General features: G+C 39.7%; 1 protein-coding gene across 1 annotated transcript in view; it reads right to left on the reverse strand.

Moving 5' to 3' along the window:
• Positions 1-25,000, reverse strand: part of LOC137422075 (solute carrier family 12 member 2-like) — a 222,851-nt gene that overhangs the window by 90,709 nt on the left and 107,142 nt on the right. The window contains exon 14 of the mRNA XM_078772946.1: positions 8,207-8,362. Within this exon, the coding sequence (XP_078629072.1) occupies positions 8,207-8,362 (156 nt within the window). The remainder of the gene's footprint in view (positions 1-8,206; positions 8,363-25,000) is intronic.

Consider the following 25,000-nt stretch of genomic DNA (forward strand, 5'->3'; position numbering starts at 1 on the left):
CTGCCATCCCATGTTTGTGGACACTCCGCCATCCCATGTTTGTGGACACTCTGCCATCCCATGTTTGTGGACACTCTGCCACTTGATGAATGAACTGTGAGTTGCATTCATCTTGGTTGTAAAGCTCACATATTTGGGAATAGAAGTTTGAGCAATCACGTGGTATTAAATGAGGGGCTAAATCACAGGGCCTCACATAAATTAATCTAATTGTCACGTATAATTTCAAAAATAAATTCATCTTAATGTGCAAACTTTCAAATTGTAACCGGAAATTTGAAAGTTTGTACCTTAAGATGACAGTTCATGGTTGGATTCGTGGAGCGGGGAGTGTGGCGGGCTTCTCAGACCGAGTGGAGCAGCAATTGCTTCACTCTGTGTAAACTCTTACTCAACAGTGTCTTCTGTGCTAAACAGGCCCAAATTAGGTTGGTAACTGCAACACATCTTCATTACATAACATGAAGTGGCACACACATTCCCTTTCAGACAACTCTCCTCGTCGCACAATTGGTCCCCAGTTACCAAGCAGCTCCTGAGAAGGCAGCCAACTTGAAGCTGGATAAGTTGCCAACATTTATCCGAATGGACTTTGCAACGCACAGCTGGAGTATGGAAGGAGTTTCATGGATAAATAGTCAATGTAACATTCACCAACACTGTATTCCATATTTGGTCTCCACTGTACGTTGAAAATCTGACAAAAAATTGAGTTGACAACTGCAAATGCATGAGATTGAGAGCCCACGGACGAAGAACGAGACGAATGGGAGCGGATGGACATCGGCGACAAGAAATAGTGCTTTCAGGTTTCCCAAAGAACCTCCTTTCGGGTCATTCAATCAAACCTTCCGAGTGATTAATGAATTTGTTTTTGAATTAATTTGAATTAATTTGTTAATTATTAATTTATTAATTAATTAATTTGAATTAATTTGTTAATGAATTAATTACTTAATGAATTGTGGAAAATTATTATTTAAGATATTCCTTATCTGAAGATTTTCCAATAACTCCCAACAACACGGCATTGTTCCCATCACAACAACTAAATCATCCACAGGAAAAATATTGAATCATTGCTACCTTCAACAATGCGCATCAGCAAGCGTTACCACCAATACCTCTCAATATACGAGTGTATGGCTCAAGATCAAATAAAATTAATATTTCGCTAATTAAAAACATAATTCAAATTTGCATTCACACATACATGAGTCATCACACGAGTATTATCAAATATATCAAATATTATATCGTCACCCTTTAATTATTAAATATATCAAAGATTACAACGTCACCCTTTAATTATTAAATATATCAAAGATTATATCTTCACCCTTTAATTATTGAATATATCAAAGATTATATCATCACCCTTTAATTATTAAATATATCAAAGATTACAACGTCACCCTTTAATTATTAAATATATCAAAGATTATATCATCACCCTTTAATTATTAAATATATCAAAGATGCCATCATCACCCTTTAATTATTAAATATATCAAAGATTATATCATCACCCTTTAATTATTAAATATATCAAAGATGCCATCATCACCCTTTAATTATTAAATATATCAAAGATTATATCGTCACCCTTTAATTATTAAATATATCAAAGATTACATCATCACCCTTTAATTATTAAATATATCAAAGATTATATCGTCACCCTTTAATTATTAAATATATCAAAGATTATATCATCACCCTTTAATTATTAAATATATCAAAGATTACATCGTCACCCTTTAATTATTAAATACATATATCAAAGATTATATCGTCACCCTTTAATTATTAAATATATCAAAGATGCCATCATCACCCTTTAATTATTAAATATATCAAAGATTATATCATCACCCTTTAATTATTAAATATATCAAAGATGCCATCATCACCCTTTAATTATTAAATATATCAAAGATTATATCATCACCCTTTAATTATTAAATATATCAAAGATGCCATCATCACCCTTTAATTATTAAATATATCAAAGATTATATCGTCACCCTTTAATTATTAAATATATCAAAGATGCCATCATCACCCTCTAATTATTAAATATATCAAAGATGCCATCATCACCCTTTAATTATTAAATATATCAAAGATGCCATCATCACCCTTTAATTATTAAATATATCAAAGATGACATCGTCACCCTTTATTGAATATATCAAAGATGACATCGTCACCCCTTAATTATTAAATATATCAAAGATTATATCTTCACCCTTTAATTATTGAATATATCAAAGATGACATCGTCACCCTTTATTGAATATATCAAAGATGACATCGTCACCCCTTAATTATTAAATATATCAAAGATTATATCTTCACCCTTTAATTATTGAATATATCAAAGATTATATCATCACCCTTTAATTATTAAATATATCAAAGATTACATCGTCACCCTTTAATTATTAAATATATCAAAGATTATATCGTCACCCTTTAATTATTAAATATATCAAAGATGACATAGTCACCCTTTATTGAATATATCAAAGATGACATCATCACCCTTTAATTATTAAATATATCAAAGATGCCATCATCACCCTCTAATTATTAAATATATCAAAGATGACATCGTCACCCTTTATTGAATATATCAAAGATGACATCGTCACCCCTTAATTATTAAATATATCAAAGATTATATCTTCACCCTTTAATTATTGAATATATCAAAGATGACATCGTCACCCTTTATTGAATATATCAAAGATGCCATCATCACCCTTTAATTATTGAATATATCAAAGATTATATCATCACCCTTTAATTATTAAATATATCAAAGATTACATCGTCACCCTTTAATTATTAAATATATCAAAGATTATATCGTCACCCTTTAATTATTAAATATATCAAAGATGACATAGTCACCCTTTATTGAATATATCAAAGATGACATCATCACCCTTTAATTATTAAATATATCAAAGATGCCATCATCACCCTCTAATTATTAAATATATCAAAGATGCCATCATCACCCTCTAATTATTAAATATATCAAAGATTATATCATCACCCTCTAATTATTAAATATATCAAAGATGACATCATGACCCCTTAATTATTAAATATATCAAAGATGATATCATCACCCTCTAATTATTAGATATATCAAAGATGCCATCATCACCCTCTAATTATTAAATATATCAAAGATGACATCATGACCCCTTAATTATTAAATATATCAAAGATGATATCATCACCCTTTAATTATTAAATATATCAAAGATGATATCATCACCCTCTAATTATTAAATATATCAAAGATGATATCATCACCCTCTAATTATTAAATATATCAAAGATTAAATCTTCACCCTTTAATTATTGAATATATCAAAGATGATATCATCACCCTTTAATTATTAAACACATCAAATATGATATCATCACCCATTAATTATTAAATATATCAAAGATGACATCATGACCCCTTAATTATTAAATATATAAAAGATTATATCATCACCCTTTAATTATTGAATATATCAAAGATGCCATCATCACCCTTTAATTTTATTAAATATATCAAAGATGACATCATGACCCCTTAATTATTAAATATATAAAAGATTATATCATCACCCTTTAATTATTAAATATATCAAAGATGATATCTTCACCCTTGAATTATTAAATATATCAAAGATGACATCATGACCCCTTAATTATTAAATATATAAAAGATTATATCATCACCCTTTAATTATTAAATATATCAAAGATGACAATGTCACCCGTTAATTATTAAATACATCAAAGATGACATTGTCCCCCTTTAATTATTAAATATATCAAACATGACATTGTCACCCTTTAATTATTAAATATATCAAAGATGACATCATGACCCCTTAATTATTAAATATATAAAAGAGTATATCATCACCCTTTAATTATTAAATATATCAAAGATGATATCTTCACCCTTTAATTATTAAATATATCAAAGATGACATTGACACCCTTTAATTATTAAATATATCAAAGATTATATCTTCACCCTTTAATTATTAAATATATCAAAGATGACATTGTCACCCTTTAATTATTAAATATATCAAAGATGACATCATGACCCTTTAATTATTGAATATATCAAAGATTATATCTTCACCCTTTAATTATTGAATATATCAAAGATGATATCATCACCCTTTAGTTATTAAATATATCAAAGATGCCATCATCACACTTTAATTATTAAATATATCAAAGATTATATCATCACCCTTTAATTATGAAATACATCAAAGATGACATCGTCATCCTTTAATTATGAGATATATCAAAGATGATGTCATCACCCTTTAATTATTAAGTATATCAAAGATGCCATCATCACCCTCTAATTATTAAATATATCAAAGGTGCCATCATCACCCTCTAATTATTAAATATATCAAAGATGATATCATCACCCTTTAATTATTAAATATATCAAAGATGCCATCATCACCCTTTAATTATTAAATATATCAAAGATGACATCGTCACCCTTTAATTATTAAATATATCAAAGATGAGGTCATCCCCCTTTAATTATTAAATATATCAAAGATGATAGCATCACCCTTTAATTATGAAATATATCAAAGATGATAGCATCACCCTTTAATTATTAAATATATCAAAGATGACATGATCCCCCTTTAATTATGAAATACATCAAAGATGACATCGTCATCCTTTAATTATGAAATATATCAAAGATGATGTCATCACCCTTTAATTATTAAGTTTTTTGTTTTTTGTTTTGTTTTGTTTTTTGTATACAACATCGAGGCTCGTGAAGGAGCGAACATTTATCACACAGAAAGACAAACCGACAAACCGACACATAACCGACAAACCGACACATAAAACAAAAAGCATCGGGAGCGGTAGACAAGATGGGGAGAGAGGGGGAAGGACACAAACACAACATTTGAGAGCAGGAACCGAGAGACATGGAGACATCGAGAGAACTGTGGGAGGGAGAGGGCTTTGGGGGGGAGGCATGGGAAAGGGGGTGGGAGAGGCATAAAACATATGGACACTGCCAGGACTACCAGGAAAGACGTTGGAATTACAAACAAGGTGGATCTGGGGTGAATTAGTGGGGGTAGAAAAGATCAAGGTTTTGGATGGGGGAAGATAAGAGATGGTGGTGAACAGCTGTTTTAAAGACCTGGAGGGAGGAGTGGGATTGAAGGGAGTGTGGGAGTTTGTTCCAGAGGCGGGAGAAAAGAGGAATGAAAGAGTGAAGGTGAGCAGAGAGCCGAGATTTTGGCAGTTTAACCATCAGAGGGTTGCTGGCAGATCTTGTGCGACCTGTAGGAATATTTGGGGGACAGAGCACAGAGAGAGCTGGGGGAGCAAGGCCGGAGAGGAGTCGGTAGATGCCATCATCAGTTTATCAAAGATGCCATCATCACCCTTTAATTATTAAATATATCAAAGATGACATCGTCACCCTTTAATTATTAAATATATCAAAGATGCCATCATCACCCTCTAATTATTAAATATATCAAAGATTATATCATCACCCTTTAATTATTAAATATATCAAAGATGCCATCATCACCCTTTAATTATTAAATATATCAAAGATGATAGCTTCACCCTTTAATTATTAAATACATCAAAAATGACATCGTCACCCTTTAATTATTAAATATATCAAAGATGACATCGTCACCCTTTAATTATTAAATATATCAAAGATGACATCGTCACCCTTTAATTATTAAATATATCAAAGATGACATCGTCGCCCTTTAATTATTAAATATATCAAAGATGACATTGTCACCTTTTAATTATTAAATATATCAAAGATGACATTGTCACCCTTTAATTATTAAATATATCAAAGATGATATCTTCACCCTTTAATTATTAAATATATCAAAGATGATATCATCACCCTTTAATTATTAAATATATCAAAGATGATATCATCACCCTTTAATTATTAAATATATCAAAGATGTTATCTTCACCCTTTAATTATTAAATATATCAAAGATGATGTCATCACCCCTTAATTATTAAATACATCAAAGATGATAGCATCACCCTTTAATTATTAAATATATCAAAGATGATATCATCACCCTTTAATTATTAAATATATCAGAGATGATGTCATCACCCCTTAATTATGAAATACATCAAATATGATAGCATCACCCTTTAATTATTAAATATATCAAAGACGTTATCTTCACCCTTTAATTATTAAATATATCAAAGACGATATCATCACCCTTTAATTATTAAATATATCAAAGATGACATCGTCACCCTTTAATTATTAAATATATCAAAGATGATGTCATCCCCCTTTAATTATTAAATATATCAAAGATGATAGCATCACCCTTTAATTATTAAATATATCAAAGATGATATCTTCACCCTTTAATTATGAAATATATCAGGGATGATGTCATCACCCTTTAATTATTAAATATATCAAAGATGATAGCATCACCCTTTAATTATTAAATATATCAAAGATGATATCTTCACCCTTTAATTATGAAATATATCAGGGATGATGTCATCACCCTTTAATTATTAAATATATCAAAGATGATAGCATCACCCTTTAATTATTAAATATATCAAAGATGATGTCATCACCCTTTAATTATTAAATATATCAAAGATGATATCTTCACCCTTTAATTATTAAACATATCAAAGATGACATGATCACCCTTTAATTATGAAATACATCAAAGATGACATCGTCACCCTTTAATTATGAAATATATCAAAGATGATGTCATCACCCTTTAATTATTAAATATATCAAAGATGACATGATCACCCTTTAATTATGAAATACATCAAAGATGACATCGTCACCCTTTAATTATGAAATATATCAAAGATTGATGTCATCACCCTTTAATTATTAAATATATCAAAGATGATAGCATCACCCTTCACGTGGGTATCTTCACCTTGTGGTGTTTGTTCTTTTATAATTTTTAATTGTTTTAAACTTTCACGAGACGTCCAAAGCTAACACTTTAAATACTTAGCCGTATGTACAAGTAACAGGATACGTGTAAATGGGTGCAACAGGATACGTGTAAATGGGAGTAACAGGACACGTGTAAATGGGAGTAACAGGATACGTGTAAATGGGCGTAACAGGATACGTGTAAATGGGCGTAACAGGATACGTGTAAATGGGAGTAACAGGATACGTGTAAATGGGAGTAACATGACACGTGTAAATTGGAGTAACAGGATACGTGTAAATGGGAGTAACAGGATACGTGTAAATGGGAGTAACAGGATACGTGTAAATGGGAGTAACAGGATACGTGTAAATGGGAGTAACAGGATACGTGTAAATGGGCGTAACAGGATACGTGTAAATGGGAGTAACAGGCTACGTGTAAATGGGAGTAACAGGATACGTGTAAATGGGAGTAACAGGATACGTGTAAATGGGAGTAACAGGATACGTGTAAATGGGCGTAACAGGATACGTGTAAATGGGCGTAACAGGATACGTGTAAATGGGTGCAACAGGATACGTGTAAATGGGAGTAACAGGATACGTGTAAATGGGAGTAACAGGATACGTGTAAATGGGCGTAACAGGATACGTGTAAATGGGCATAACAGGATACGTGCAAATGGGAGTAACAGGATACGTGTAAATGGGAGTAACATGACACGTGTAAATTGGAGTAACAGGATACGTGTAAATGGGAGTAACAGGATACGTGTAAATGGGAGTAACAGGATACGTGTAAATGGGAGTAACAGGATACGTGTAAATGGGAGTAACAGGATACGTGTAAATGGGAGTAACAGGATACGTGTAAATGGGAGTAACAGGATACGTCTAAATGGGCGTAACAGGATACGTCTAAATGGGCGTAACAGGATACGTGTAAATGGGAGTAACAGGATACGTGTAAATGGGAGTAACAGGATTCGTGTAAATGGGAGTAACAGGATAAGTGTAAATGGGAGTAACAGGACACTTGTAAATGGGAGTAACAGGACACTTGTAAATGGGAGTAACAGGATACGTGTAAATGGGAAAATAATATTTACAAAACTGTGAATCCAGCAATTAGATTAGCTTTCTGGTACCCTCATCCCATTCCCTCCTCACCCCCCCCTCACTCCTCACCTGGTTTGCTGTAAGCGACGTACAGGTAAAGTGCAAGCACGAGCGCAGAGGTGACCAATGCTGCTAGCCAATTGAGCACAAACATTATGGCGCAGCAGACTATGGATCCGAGCAGTGACAGCCATTGGTTGTAATAATGGAATCCTGGTCTCCAACCTAACAACACAAGGAGCACCTATCAGAATTCGGACCATTTTGGATATCTGAGTCTGAACTTGTTCGTTTGCCAAATCAATCCATACATTTCCATTGCAGACGTTTGAAAATGATACAATGCATGTACAAACAACACAACAACAATAGAATATTGCAGGTTGTTATTTATTAAATTTAAAATGATGATCTATTTGAAATATTTATCTTGTTCAATCCGGGACTTTCCAAATGAGGTATGAATGCTAAACTGGGACTTTCCAAATGAGGTATGAATGCTAAACTGGGACTTTCCAAATGAGGTATGAATGCTAAACTGGGACTTTCCAAATGAGATATGAATGCTAAACTGGGACTTTCCAAATGAGATATGAATGCTAAACTGGGACTTTCCAAATGTGGTATGAATGCTAAACTGGGACTTTCCAAATGAGGTATGAATGCTAAACTGGGACTTTCCAAATGAGATATGAATGCTAAACTGGGACTTTCCAAATGAGGTATGAATGCTAAACTGGGACTTTCCAAATGAGGTATGAATGCTAAACTGGGACTTTCCAAATGAGGTATGAATGCTAAACTGGGACTTTCCAAATGAGGTATGAATGCTAAACTGGGACTTTCCAAATGAGGTATGAATGCTAAACTGGGACTTTCCAAATGAGATATGAATGCTAAACTGGGACTTTCCAAATGAGGTATGAATGCTAAACTGGGACTTTCCAAATGAGGTATGAATGCTAAACTGGGACTTTCCAAATGAGATATGAATGCTAAACTGGGACTTTCCAAATGAGATATGAATGCTAAACTGGGACTTTCCAAATGAGATATGAATGCTAAACTGGGACTTTCCAAATGAGATATGAATGCTAAACTGGGACTTTCGAAATGAGGTATGAATGCTAAACTGGGACTTTCCAAATGAAATATGAATGCTAAACTGGGACTTTCGAAATGAGGTATGAATGCTAAACTGGGACTTTCGAAATGAGGTATGAATGCTAAACTGGGACTTTCGTTATGATGTATGAATGCTAAACTGGGACTTTCCAAATGAGGTATGAATGCTAAACTGGGACTTTCCAAATGAGGTATGAATGCTAAACTGGGACTTTCCAAATGAGGTATGAATGCTAAACTGGGACTTTCGAAATGAGATATGAATGCTAAACTGGGACTTTCGAAATGAGGTATGAATGCTAAACTGGGACTTTCCAAATGAGGTATGAATGCTAAACTGGGACTTTCGAAATGAGGTATGAATGCTAAACTGGGACTTTCCAAATGAGGTATGAATGCTAAACTGGGACTTTCCAAATGAGGTATGAATGCTAAACTGGGACTTTCGAAATGAGGTATGAATGCTAAACTCGGACTTTCGAAATGAGGTATGAATGCTAAACTGGGACTTTCGAAATGAGGTATGAATGCTAAACTGGGACTTTCGAAATGAGATATGAATGCTAAACTGGGACTTTCCAAATGAGGTATGAATGCTAAACTGGGACTTTCGAAATGAGGTATGAATGCTAAACTGGGACTTTCCAAATGAGGTATGAATGCTAAACTGGGACTTTCCAAATGAGGTATGAATGCTAAACTGGGACTTTCCAAATGACGTATGAATGCTAAACTGGGACTTTCGAAATGAGGTATGAATGCTAAACTGGGACTTTCCAAATGAGGTATGAATGCTAAACTGGGACTTTCGAAATGAGGTATGAATGCTAAACTGGGACTTTCGAAATGAGGTATGAATGCTAAACTGGGACTTTCGAAATGAGGTATGAATGTTAAACTGGGACTTTCGAAATGAGATGTGAATGCTAAACTGGGACTTTCCAAATGAGATATGAATGCTAAACTGGGACTTTCCAAATGAGATGTGAATGCTAAACTGGGACTTTCCAAATGAGATATGAATGCTAAACTGGGACTTTCCAAATGAGGTATGAATGCTAAACTGGGACTTTCGTTATGATGTATGAATGCTAAACTGGGACTTTCCAAATGAGATGTGAATGCTAAACTGGGACTTTCGTTATGATGTATGAATGCTAAACTGGGACTTTCGAAATGAGATGTGAATGCTAAACTGGGACTTTCCAAATGAGATGTGAATGCTAAACTGGGACTTTCCAAATGAGATGTGAATGCTAAACTGGGACTTTCGAAATGAGGTATGAATGCTAAACTGGGACTTTCCAAATGAGGTATGAATGCTAAACTGGGACTTTCGAAATAAGATGTGAATGCTAACCTGGGACTTTCCAAATGAGGTATGAATGCTAAACTGGGACTTTCGAAATGAGGTGTGAATGCTAAACTGGGACTTTCGAAATGAGGTGTGAATGCTAAACTGGAACTTTCGAAATGAGGTGTGAATGCTAAACTGGGACTTTCGAAATGAGGTGTGAATGCTAAACTGGAACTTTCGAAATGAGGTATGAATGCTAAACTGGGACTTTCCAAATGAGGTATGAATGCTAAACTGGGACTTTCCAAATGAGGTATGAATGCTAAACTGGGACTTTCGAAATGAGGTGTGAATGCTAAACTGGAACTTTCGAAATGAGGTATGAATGCTAAACTGGGACTTTCGAAATGAGGTATGAATGCTAAACTGGGACTCTCCAAATGAGGTATGAATGCTAAACTGGGACTTTCCAAATGAGGTATGAATGCTAAACTGGGACTTTCCAAATGAGGTATGAATGCTAAACTGGGACTTTCCAAATGAGGTATGAATGCTAAACTGGGACTTTCCAAATGAGGTATGAATGCTAAACTGGGACTTTCCAAATGAGGTATGAATGCTAAACTGGGACTTTCGAAATGAGGTATGAATGCTAAACTGGGACTTTCCAAATGAGGTATGAATGCTAAACTGGGTCTTTCCAAATGAGGTATGAATGCTAAACTGGGACTTTCGTTATGATGTATGAATGCTAAACTGGGACTTTCCAAATGAGGTATGAATGCTAAACTGGGACTTTCCAAATGAGGTATGAATGCTAAACTGGGACTTTCCAAATGAGGTATGAATGCTAAACTGGGACTTTCCAAATGAGGTATGAATGCTAAACTGGGACTTTCACGCATGGCCCCGTTTAGCGCTGTGTTTGTGTATTTTCAGTGACTCGGTTCTGCTCACCGGGCACTTTTAACCTGCCGTTGCTAGTACAAAATCTGTCATTCAAATCATATTTTTAACACACTTTTCAGCATTTAAAGAAAAGAGTGACAATTTCAAAATGGTTAATCATAATCGTTCTGTTTCTAAATGAAAATCTAGCATACGGAAATATCAGAATACGAGAAATATCCGTGGATGAGACTGAAAGGTGTTGATTTCGTATCATTTCCAGTTAATTCAATTGGCGGCAGCAGTGGATAAATTATTTTAAAAACACACACACACATGCACACAAACAAACACACACACGCATGCACAAAAACACACACATGCACACAAACAAACACACACACGGATGCATGCACACAAACAAACACACGCATGCTTGCACACAAACAAACGCACACACACACACACACACACACACACACACACGCAAGCACACAAGCACACAAACGCATGCACACAAACAAACACACACACGCATGCACACAAACAAACACACATGCATGCATGCACACAAACAAACGCACACATGCATGCACACAAATAAACACACACACGCATGCACACAAATAAACACACACAGCATGCACACAAACAAACAAACACACACACACACACGCATGCACACAAACAAACAAACACACACACACACGCATGCACACAAACACACACACGCATGCACACAAACAAACACACACACACACACACACACACATGCATGCACACAAACAAACACACACATGCTTGCAAACAAACAAACACACACACGGATGCACACAAACAAACACACACACATGCACACAAACAAACACACACATGCTTGCACACAAACACACACACGCATGCACACAACCACACACACACACAAACAAACACGCACATGCCTGCACACAAACAAACATACACACGCATGCATGCACACAATCAAACACACACACACACACACACACATGCACACAAACACACACACACATGCATGCACACAATCAATCACACACATGCACACAAACAAAAACACACTCACATGCACACAAATAAACACACACACACATGCACACAACCAAACACACAAACGCATGCACACAAACACACACACGCATGCATACAAACACACACACACATGCACACAAACACACACACACACACGCATCCATGCACACAATCAAACACACACACACACATGCACACAAACACACACACGCATGCACACAAACAAACACACGCATGCACACAAACAAACACACATGCATGCACACAAACACACACACGCATGCACACAAACAAACACACACATGCACACAAACAAACACACACACACATGCACACAAACACACACACACATGCACACAAACACACACACGCATGCACACAAACACACACATGCATGCATGCACAAAATCAAACACACACACACACATGCACACAAACACACACACGCATGCACACAAACAAACACACACACGCATGCACACAAACAAACACACACATGCATGCACACAAACAAACACACACATGCATGCACACAAACAAACACACACATGCTTGCACACAAAGAAACACCCACACGCTTGCACACAAACAAACACACACACGCATGCACACAAACACACACACATGCATGCACACAAACAAACACACACACGCATGCACACAAACACACACACACGCATGCACACAAACACACACACACGCATGCACACAAACAAACACACACACGCATGCATGCACACAAACAAACACACACATGCTTGCACACAAACAAACATACACACGCTTCTCCTTTTATCAACAGATGCAAAAATCTACTGTAATTTATCTTGTGGCCCCAGAACCAAACAAAAAAAAATCTATATTTATGATGGCTCTTCCAGCTCCCACCTCCCAAGATGATTAAGGGTAAATATCTCCTCATTATAAACTTACCATGTACACGCACAAGCCCCAGATATGTCATTCCCATCGGTGTTCAGAAACACCTACTCCAGATACACAGTCCATCACTGGTAGGGATCCATCGAGGAGGTTTGTTTAGCACACGTCCGTCCACTCGGGCCTTGCACTGACCCACATAGTCGGGTGTTTCAAGTACAAGCAGCTGCTCGTTCGGCTGAGAAAGTTCTCCAACCCTCTCATTGTTTTGCAGATGACTCCACATTTTGTTGTGCAGTACCCAATCCCACTGATAACGTGATAACGGTTAAGGTGGCTGGCTTGAGATGTTCGGGTGCTGGGTTTGAGCCCCTGTCATGCCATTGAATTAACACCAGGTGGGTTGACTCAGCCTGTCATCCTTCCAAGGTTGTCAAAATGAGTACCAGCTTACTAGTAATGGGGGGCATTGCATCAGCCGCTTAGCCGTGCCCCCAGAAATATGATGCAGCCAAGCAGCCAAAGGGTGCATATGAACCACCGCGACTACTATGCTGATCTGATAAATGGAACATGCCCTTCAATCACAGAAAACTCGCAATCTCACCTTGTCTCTCCAGATGGTTCGTCAAACGAACCCACATACTTATAGCCTCGATCGTACACGGGAATAGATTCAGTCCCATGAACTTCTCGGCTTCCCCATCAGTCATTAAATTTCCTGGGCTGACGATATGACAAAGCTGGCTTCCAAAGCCAGCTACAAACTGGGCATTCTCTGTCAATTCAAGTCCTTCCTTGGAAAATGAAAACCACTCACTTTACAAGGCCTTTGTACATAGCTCAGTGGAGTACTGCTCTCCGCTATGGGCTGGCGCCCCAGCATCACATATGGCTCTTCTGGATTATGTGGAATCTAAAGCTGTCAACATATCTTCCATAATAAAGCCAAAGCACAACATCTGTTTCTCTTACATCACAGACGGGTTGGTGCCCTCTGTTTATTAACGCCATTCACCTGATCAAACTCCCTCTACTCTCTTGCCCTCTGACCCTCCCCAACACCTCCAGGAAGCACCTGTTCCTCCAGTAACCCTTTCCTGGTTAAACTCACAAAAACCAAGCTGACTGACTTGGAGTAGTGGTGCAGTAATTTATATCCTCCCCTCCCTCCATATATCAATCTCCTACCATATTGCTCTTTCTGCAGTCCAACCTCAACTACTAAACTGCATTGTCTTTATAATTCTACACCTGCTGTGGTTGACTTGCACAGTTTCAATGCCATAACCCTCCCACACCAACATATATGAAAGGGAAAGTGTTACGGACTCGGCCTTAATGGTTGTTGTTATGAGTATTGTTGCTGGTTCGAAGTATTCTAGATATTATGCTTATTGTGACTTAAGGGAAAGGGTTGTTGTGAGTAAAAGATTTAAAAGCGCTCCTGGTAAAATGTGGCCGGAAATCCGGATCGAGACCGGAAGAGGTGGAGCGAATAAAAGGAGGTGGGAGGATATCGGAAAAGGAGGTAGTGGTTGTAGCTCCGGGCAGAGCGTTCGCCGTACTGGGTGAGGGAACTTTGCATCCTTGAAGGGAAGTTCGGTCGATAAGAAATACCGCCGGAGTGCGTGGAGCCGGTGTCGTCGGGTATTCTCCTTTAGGTTCCGGAGGATCCAGGCCTTGAGAATCCGGGTTGGAGCGAAAGCCGTCCATCATCTTGGCCACGCGAGCACCCGGCCGTGAACCGGCTTTCGTCGTGTCGGCTGGACATTATTCCCTGGTAGATTGCCGGGAACGGCTGTGCCAGAAAGGGACACGTGAGAATTATATGGAGGCTCGCGGGTTGAACCGCAATGTGTACGTCGGAGCGCATCTTTGTGAGGTTCCTCGCCACCGCTGTGTTGCTGGGGGCTGAGCACGTGACCTCGGGGTCGTCTCGCTCATCTACGCCTCAATTGACCACCGGGCCTTACCTCCCCGATCGCGGGAGGGAGCGCACCTTTGGGAGGTTCCTCGCCACCGCTGTGCTGCTGGGGGCTGAGCACGTGACCTCGGGGTTGTCTCCCTCGTCCATGCCTCAATTGACCACCGGGCCTCAACTCCCAGATCGCGGGAGCACACAGAGACATTGGGACTTCGCCTTGGAGGGGAGCAGAGACATTGGGGGAGGTGCCGTGAGTGGGGTTAAGGGGTTTGACAAGGATATTATCGTAAGATTTGAAAGTAGGGGTGATTGCCCCTTTGCTGTATGGCTCTTGGTGTGTGATTTATAATATAGTATGGTTTGCTTATAACTTGGTGTGGTTGCATCATTGGTTCAGCTGTTTCATTTGCTGGTTCCACTGAGGGACGTTATCTCCTGGGTTTCAACCAGGAATAACACATCTTTCTGCCGGGGACCCTCTCGGGGTTCGGAGGCCCACCGAGACAAGGGGTAAGGGGGGGGGGCGACCCCATAACAGAAATTGGGGGCTCGTCCAATTGATATTCGTGGACTCGCAATTGGGTCTGCGTCCGGGAGCTTAAAAAAATCCTACATTTAGTCCGGGAAAGAATTCCCAAGTTTGGAACTTTTTCCAACATTCCCAAATTTTTTCCAAAAACAAACAACAACAACAACAACAACAAAAAAATTCTTTTGTTTTTGTTTGTTAGAAATTTCTTGTGTGAAGGTTAACAGGTGTTACCAGTAGTCACTATGGCGTTTGACACAGAGAAGTTTACGGTGACCCCAAGTGAAGCACAGTTCAGAGCGTTAGTAAAATCGGACCTCTGGAAATTGGCCAAACATTTTAGCTTGGAGGTCCGAACTAATATGAAGAAGGCAGAGTTGCAGACAGTGGTGATACAATCTATGGTGGGATTAAAAGCATGGGAAGAGGTAGCCTGGGATTGGTTACCAGAAGAACAAGAAAATGTGGAGCTCCGGAAACTGGAGATGCAATTACGGAGCCAGGAAAGGGAAAAAGCACTGGAAAGAGAACTCCAGGAAAGGTTAGAAGACAAAAAAAACAGAGGAAAGGAGAGTGGAGAGAGAGGAAAGGAGAGTGGAAAGAGACCTCGAAGCAGAGGAGAGAAGAGCCGAAAGGGAGTTAAAGGACCGTGAATTGGCGCGTCAGCAGGAAATTAAAGTCAAGGAGCTGGAGTTAATAAGAGAACGGGGAGAGGTACCATCCCTGCTGACTGGTTCGACACCTAGTCAGAACACCTGAGATGTTGGCAGACATGTGAGGCTGGTCCCACCCTTCAATGAGAAGGAGGTAGCCAAGTTTTTTCCACACTTTGAGAAAGTGGCTCGACAGTTAAAGTGGCCTGAGGAGTACTGGTCCATACTAGTGCAAAGTGTTCTGGTGGGTAAAGCTCAAGAGATTTATTCGGCTTTACCGATTGACCAGTGTGCAGATTATGAGGTATTGAAGAAACACATTCTCAAAGCCTATGAATTGGTCCCGGAAGCTTACCGGCAGAAATTCCGGAATGCCAGGAGGAGGGAGAGTGAGACCCACGTGGAGTTTGCCAGATTGAAAGAAACCATGTTTGATCGGTGGTGCGATTCAAAAGGAGTTGTGAAAGACTTCGAACTATTGCGACAATTGATCCTGGTGGAGGAGTTCCAACAGTGTGTCCACGAGGACGTTAAAATACACCTAGAGGAAAGGAAAGTACCAAAGTTGTATGAGGCAGCGACCATGGCAGATGACTATGCCTTAACCCACAGGATGGGGTTCCACAACCCTAACTTCTCGCCTAGACTTAGCCAGGGGAGCTATGGTACGGCAGGGGCGGAGAACAAAAATTCATGGGGGCGGCCTCGAGAGGAGGACCACTCTGATATCACGACTTCTAGAGGTCAGAAGTCAACGGTTTCAAGGCAGACGTATCCTCTGTGGACCTCGAGGCAGACCACGAGGTTCTCCTCCGGGCCTACTTGCGCTTTTTGCCATAAACCAGGACATTTGATGTCCCACTGTCATGCTTTGGGAAAGGAAAATCAGGAGCGGAGTCCGACTAGTACAACTCCGAATGCGATGGCAAACGTGAGGAATCGCCTGCAGAAGAGTTACCAACCATTTATTTATGAGGGGTTTGTCTCACTGGAGGGAGACTCGCCTAACCCAAGACCTGTTAGGGTATTGAGGGACACAGGAGCACATCAATCCTTAATGCTTGAAGGCGTTTTGCCATTGTCGGAGAGTACAGCAACTGGGGATAGTGTTCGGTTACAGGGGATCGGTGGCTGGGTTAGCGCTCCCCTTCATGTCATCAATCTAGAGTCTGATTTGGTGTCAGGACCGGTCACCGTGGGGTTGCAAGCCACTCTTCCTGTAGAGGGAGTATCGGTTGTGGTTGGGAATTATTTGGCCGGGGGTCAACTTTCTAGTAACCTGATGGTTGTGAAAAAGTCCGATATGGGAAATATCACCACACCAGTCAGGGATGGAGGCAAAGTTGGCAAGCTTTTTGTAGGTGGACTGAACTTCAAAACAAAGGAAGAGGTTCTGGAGTCTACCTTCAACAAATATGGACCGCTTTTGTAAGTGCTGCTGATAAGACAGGGAGAGCCAAAAGTCAAGAGGGTTTGGCTTTGTCACATTTGAAACCTCAAGTGATGCCAGAAATGCAGAAAAGGATTTGAATAACCAGGAGTTGGAGGGTCGGACCATAACAGTAGGGAAGGCATTTCGTCGGTGTCGAGGGGGCTACAGAAGAGGACAACTTGGCGGAAGTGTTGGTGGTGGCCGCAGCCGATATTGCTATGGAGGCTCCCAGAGTTACGGCAGCTCCCGAAAGGACGACTATCAGGGTAGCGGCCGAGAAGGACACCGTTATTCACATGACTACAGTGACAGGTGGTCCAACCGTGAATCTTAGGGAAGTTAGAAAGAGCTGAAGCACTGAATGCTGCGGAGCAGCCGAGCCAAAATTCCTACATGGATTAACCGTGAACGCAACGTTCCTAAAGGCATCCAGGTAGTGAACTTTCCTACACGGATTAACCGTGAACGCCACGTTCCTAAAGGCGTCCATGTAGTAAACGTTCCTGCATGGACTAACCATGAACTTCACGTTCCTAAAGGCGTCCATGTAGGGAATACTCAGCTCAGCCTCCCGGGAAAAAGTGCTATCAGGAGGCAATAGGTGGTTTGTTGACAAGTTGGCCTGCAAAGAAAGTTTTCGCTGTGGTCAAACGTTCTTTCCTGAAGGGGGGAAGTGTTACGGACTCGGCCTTAATGGTTGTTGTTATGAGTATTGTTGCTGGTTCGAAGTATTCTAAATATTATGCTTGTTGTGACTTAAGGGAAAGGGTTGTTGTGAGTAAAAGATTTAAAAGCGCTCCTGGTAAAATGTGGCCGGAAATCCGGATCGAGACCGGAAGAGGTGGAGCGAAGAAAAGGAGGTGGGAGGATATCGGAAAAGGAGGTGGTGGTTGTAGCTCCGAACCGAGCGTTCGCCGTACTGGGCGAGGGAACTTTGCGTCCTTGAAGGGAAGTTCGGTCGATAAGAAATATCGCCGGAGTGCGTGGAGCCGGTGTCGTCGGGTATTCTCCTTGAGGTTCCGGAGGATCCAGGCCTTGAGAATCCGGGTTGGAGCGAAAGCCGTCCGTCATCTTGGCCACGCGAGCACCCGGCCGTGAACCGGCTTTCATCGTGTCGGCTGGACATTATTCCCTGGTGGATTGCCGGGAACGGCTGTGCCAGAAAGGGACACGTGAGAATTATACGGAGGCTCGTGGGTTGAACCGCAACATGTACGTCGGAGCGCATCTTTGTGAGGTTCCTCGCCACCGCTGTGTTGCTGGGGGCTGAGCACGTGACCTCGGGGTCGTCTCGCTCGTCTACGCCTCAATTGACCACCGGGCCTTGACTCCACGATCGTGGGAGGGAGCGCACCTTTGGGAGGTTCCTTGCCACCGCTGTGCTGCTAGGGACTGAGCACGTGACCTCTGGGTCGTCTCACTCGTCCACGCCTCAATTGACCACCGGGCCTCGACTCCCCGATCGCGGGAGCGCACAGAGACATTGGGACTTCGCCTTGGAGGGGAGCAGAGACATTGGGGGAGGTGCTGTGAGTGGGGTTAAGGGGCTTGACAAGGATATTATCGTAAGATTTGAAAGTAGGGGTGATTGCCCCATTGCTGTATGGCTCTTGGTGTGTGATTTATAATATATTATGGTTTGCTTATAACTTGGTGTGGTTGCATCATTGGTTCGGCTGTTTCATTTGCTGGTTCCACTGAGGGACGTTATCTGCTGGGTTTCAACCAGGGATAACACATCTTTCTGCCGGGGACCCTCTCGGGGTTCGGAGGTCCACCGAAACCAGGGGTAAGGGAGGGGGGGCCGTAACAAAAGTCACAACCACCAGTGCTTTTTGTACACCGCACCTTTCCTATGCCATCTCCAGGCATTGCAAATCGTCATTTCCGAGCACCGAAGGGGTCTGCAGTGACGCACGCTGAAAGGCAGTACTCAGTTTTCACTCTGGTTGTTTGTTTTCTTGTTGTACACCGCACCTTTCCTATGCCATCTCCAGGCATTGCAAATCGTCATTGCTGGGCACCGAAGGGGGCTCGACAGTGACGCACGCTGAAAGGGAGTACTCAGTTTTCACTCTGGTTGTTTGTTTTATTGTTTGTTTTTGTACACCGCTCCTTTCCTATGCCATCTCAAGGCATTGCAAATCGTCACTCCCGGGCACCGAAGGGGGCTCGGCAGTGACGCATGCTGAAAGGGAGTACTCAGTTTTCACTCTGGTTGTTTATTTGTTTGTTGTATACCGCACCTTTCCTATGCCATCTCCAGGCATTGCAAATCGTCATTGCTGGGCACCGAAGGAGGCTCGGCAGTGACACGCGCTGAAATGGAGTACTCCGTTTTCACTCTGTTGTACACCGCACCTTTCCTATGCCATCTCCAGGCATTGCAAATCGTCATTGCTGGGCACCGAAGGAGGCTCGGCAGTGACGAACGCTGAAAGGGAGTACTCAGTTTTCACTCTGTTTGTTTGTTTTCTTTCTTGTTTGTTTTCTTGCTTTCTTGTTTTCTTGTTTGTCCGGACGATACCTCAGCCATCCTTTGAGCTAGGAAGCTGAAATTTCGGCACAGTAGTGAGCAAGTCCTTTGTCAAAAACTGTATTTTTTGTTTTTTGAATAATCAATTAATTGAGGAGTTATTTAATTATTAGCGATTAATTAAGTACTTATTTAATTAATCAAATTTTCTTTCTCTTCTGACCATTAACTCAGGCACCTTTTGAGTTAGGAAGCTGATATTTGGACATGCCAATGACCAGGTGATTTTGCTGCAAAGGATATTTTTGATTTATTAATTAATCAATTAATCAATGAATCGATTAATTGTTTAATTATTCGATTAATGACGAAAAAAAAAATTTTTAAGTTACATATTCCGATGAAATGGTGGTGGTTCATGTGTTCTCTGACCGAATTGATTAATAATTTAATTTTTTTATGATTATTATTTATTTCTTTTCATTATTAATCATTTCTTTATTTTCTTTCTCATTTGGCCAATATCTCAGGCACCTTTTGAGCTCGGAAGCTAATATTTGGACATGAGTGACCAAGTGATGTGGCTATCAAGGATATTTTTGATTTATTGATTAATCATTTCATTGATTAATTATTTATCGATTAATTGATTAATTGTTTATTGATTAATCAATTAATTAATTATTTTTTATTAATGACTTCTTTAATTAAATTTCTAAAAGATACATCTTCGGATGAAGCACTAGTGGTTTAGTTATGCTATAAGCCAATTGATTAAGAAAATATTTTGTGATAATCTTTTATTGATTTTAATTATACAATTAATCAATCAATCCGTGTACACCTCTCCCTCCCAAGGCAGCCGCTATGAGCTGCACTGCGGTATTGCCGGGCGCCGGAGGCGCCCCGGCAATGCCGCGCTGTAGCATATTTAATTATTTGGCATGGGGGCGGTGTACTAAGAATGTATGTGTACTTGTTTGTTTTCTTTCTTGTTTTCTTTCTTGTTTTCTTGCTTTCTTGTTTGTTTGTCCGGACGATATCTCAGCCATCCTTTGAGCTAGGAAGCTGAAATTTCGGCACAGTATTGAGCAAGTCCTTTGTCAAAAACCGTATTTTTGGTTTTTGAATAATCAATTAATTGAGGAGTGATTTAATTATTAGCGATTAATTAAGTACTTATTTAATTAATCAAATTTCCTTTCTCTTCTGACCATTAACTCAGGCACCTTTTTAGTTAGGAAGCTGATATTTGGACATGCCAATGACCAGGTGATTTGGCTGCAAAGAATATTTTTGATTTATTAATTAATCAATTAATCAATTAATCGATTAATTATTTATTAATTATTTGATTAATTGTTTATTGATTAATCAATTAATTAATTATTTTTTTTTAATGACTTATTTAATTAAATTTCTAAAATATACATCTTCGGATGAAGCACTAGTGGTTTAGTTATGCTATACGCCAATTGATTAAGAAAATATTTTGTGATAATCTTTTATTGATTTTAATTATACAATTAATCAATCAATCCGTGTACACCTCTCCCTCCCAAGGCAGCCTCTATGAGCTGCACTGCGGTATTGCCGGGCGCCGGAGGCACCCCGGCAATGCCGCGCTGTAGCATATTTAATTATTTGGCATGGGGGCGGTGTACTTTGAATGTATGTGTACTTGTCTTGTTTTCTTTCTTTCTTGTTTTCTTGTTTGTCCGGGCGTTATCTCAGCCATCCTTTGAGCTAGGAAGCTGACATTTCGGCACAATAGTGAGCAAGTGCTTTGTCAAAAACAGTATTTTTTGTTTTTTGATTAATCAATTAATTGAGGAGTTATTTAATTATTAGCGATTAATTCAGTACTTATTTAATTAATCAAATTTCCTTTCTCTTCTGACCATTAACTCAGGCACCTTTTGAGTTAGGAAGCTGATATTTGGACATGCCAATGACCAGGTGATTTGGCTGCAAAGTCTATTTTTGATTTATTAATTAATCAATTAATCAATTAATCGATTAATTATTTAATTATTCGATTAATGACTAAAAAATTATTTTTTTTTAATTACAGATTCTGATGAAATGGTGGTGGTTTATGTGTTCTATGACCGAATTGATTCATAATTTAATTTTTTCATGATTATTATTTATTTATTTTCATTATTAATCATTTATTTATTTTCTTTCTCATTTGGCCAATATCTCAGGCTCCTTTTGAGCTCGGAAGCTAATATTTGGACATGAGTGACCAAGTGATGTGGCTATCAAGGATATTTTTGATTTATTGATTAATCAATTCATCAATTAATCGATTAATTATTTAATTATTCGATGAATTACTTTTTTTTTTAAATTCAGTTACAGATTCTGATGAAATGGTGGTGGTTTATGTGTTCTGTGACCGAATTAATTAATAATTTAATTTTTTAATGATTATTATTTATTTCTTTCATTATTAATCATTTATTAACGCACAGGTTGTAAACCTGGTGCGTTATAGCGTTTGCCTGGGAATTTCTGTCTCTCCAAAAGTGAAGCTCCAACAGTGTAGACGTTTCTGTCGCTCAGATGTGTAGACAGTTTCTGTCGCTCAGATGTGTAAACATGACGTCATCAAATCTATATTTAGGCTAACCATGGGCTACCCCTTTGGCTGGTACGCGGCCGCTCGCTAGTACATAATATAGGATATATTTGTTATATGTTATGTTATAGGATATATGTTATATGATATAGGATATATATAGGATAGGTTATAGGATATATATGTTATAGGATAGGAATATAGGACCCAAATGACCCAGAGGACCCAAATGACCCAGAGGACCCAAATGACCCAGAGGACCCAAATGACCCAGAGGACCCAAATGACCCAAATGACCCAAATGACCCAGAGGACCCAAATGACCCAGAGGACCCAAATGACCCAGAGGACCCAAATGACCCAGAGGACCCAAATGACCCAGAGGACCCAAATGACCCAGAGGACCCAAATGACCCAGAGGACCCAAATGACCCAGAGGACCCAAATGACCCAGAGGACCCAAATGACCCAGAGGACCCAAATGACCCAGAGGACCCAAATGACCCAGAGGACCCAAATGACCCAGAGGACCCAAATGACCCAGAGGACCCAAATGACCCAGAGGACCCAAATGACCCAGAGGACCCAAATGACCCAGAGGACCCAAAGGACCCAAATGACCCAGAGGACCCAAATGACCCAGAGGACCCAAATGACCCAGAGGACCCAAATGACCCAGAGGACCCAAATGACCCAAATGACCCAAATGACCCAGAGGACCCAAATGACCCAGAGGACCCAAATGACCCAGAGGACCCAAATGACCCAGAGGACCCAAATGACCCAGAGGACCCAAATGACCCAGAGGACCCAAATGACCCAGAGGACCCAAATGACCCAGAGGACCCAAATGACCCAAATGACCCAGAGGACCCAAATGACCCAGAATTTCTGTCTCTCCAAAAGTGAAGCTCCAACAGTGTAGACGTTTCTGTCGCTCAGATGTGTAGACAGTTTCTGTCGCTCAGATGTGTAAACATGACGTCATCAAATCTATATTTAGGCTAACCATGGGCTACCCCTTTGGCTGGTACGCGGCCGCTCGCTAGTACATAATATAGGATATATTTGTTATATGTTATGTTATAGGATATATAGGATATATGTTTATGATATAGGATATATATAGGATACGTTATAGGATATATATGTTATAGGATAGGAATATAGGACCCAAATGACCCAGAGGACCCAAATGACCCAGAGGACCCAAATGACCCAGAGGACCCAAATGACCCAGAGGACCCAAATGACCCAAATGACCCAAATGACCCAGAGGACCCAAATGACCCAAATGACCCAAATGACCCAGAGGACCCAAATGACCCAGAGGACCCAAATGACCCAGAGGACCCAAATGACCCAGAGGACCCAAATGACCCAAATGACCCAGAGGACCCAAATGACCCAGAGGACCCAAATGACCCAGAGGACCCAAATGACCCAGAGGACCCAAATGACCCAAATGACCCAAATGACCCAGAGGACCCAAATGACCCAGAGGACCCAAATGACCCAGAGGACCCAAATGACCCAGAGGACCCAAATGACCCAGAGGACCCAAATGACCCAGAGGACCCAAATGACCCAGAGGACCTAAATGACCCAGAGGACCCAAATGACCCAGAGGACCCAAATGACCCAAATGACCCAGAGGACCCAAATGACCCAGAATTTCTGTCTCTCCAAAAGTGAAGCTCCAACAGTGTAGACGTTTCTGTCGCTCAGATGTGTAGACAGTTTCTGTCGCTCAGATGTGTAAACATGACGTCATCAAATCTATATTTAGGCTAACCATGGGCTACCCCTTTGGCTGGTACGCGGCCGCTCGCTAGTACATAATATAGGATATATTTGTTATATGTTATGTTATAGGATATATAGGATATATGTTATATGATATAGGATATATATAGGATAGGTTATAGGATATATATGTTATAGGATAGGAATATAGGACCCAAATGACCCAGAGGACCCAAATGACCCAGAGGACCCAAATGACCCAGAGGACCCAAATGAC

The sequence above is a fragment of the Myxine glutinosa genome, chromosome 2, assembly GCF_964187855.1.
Source record: "Myxine glutinosa chromosome 2, kmMyxGlut1.1, whole genome shotgun sequence".
In the NCBI taxonomy this organism is placed as follows: domain Eukaryota; kingdom Metazoa; phylum Chordata; class Myxini; order Myxiniformes; family Myxinidae; genus Myxine; species Myxine glutinosa.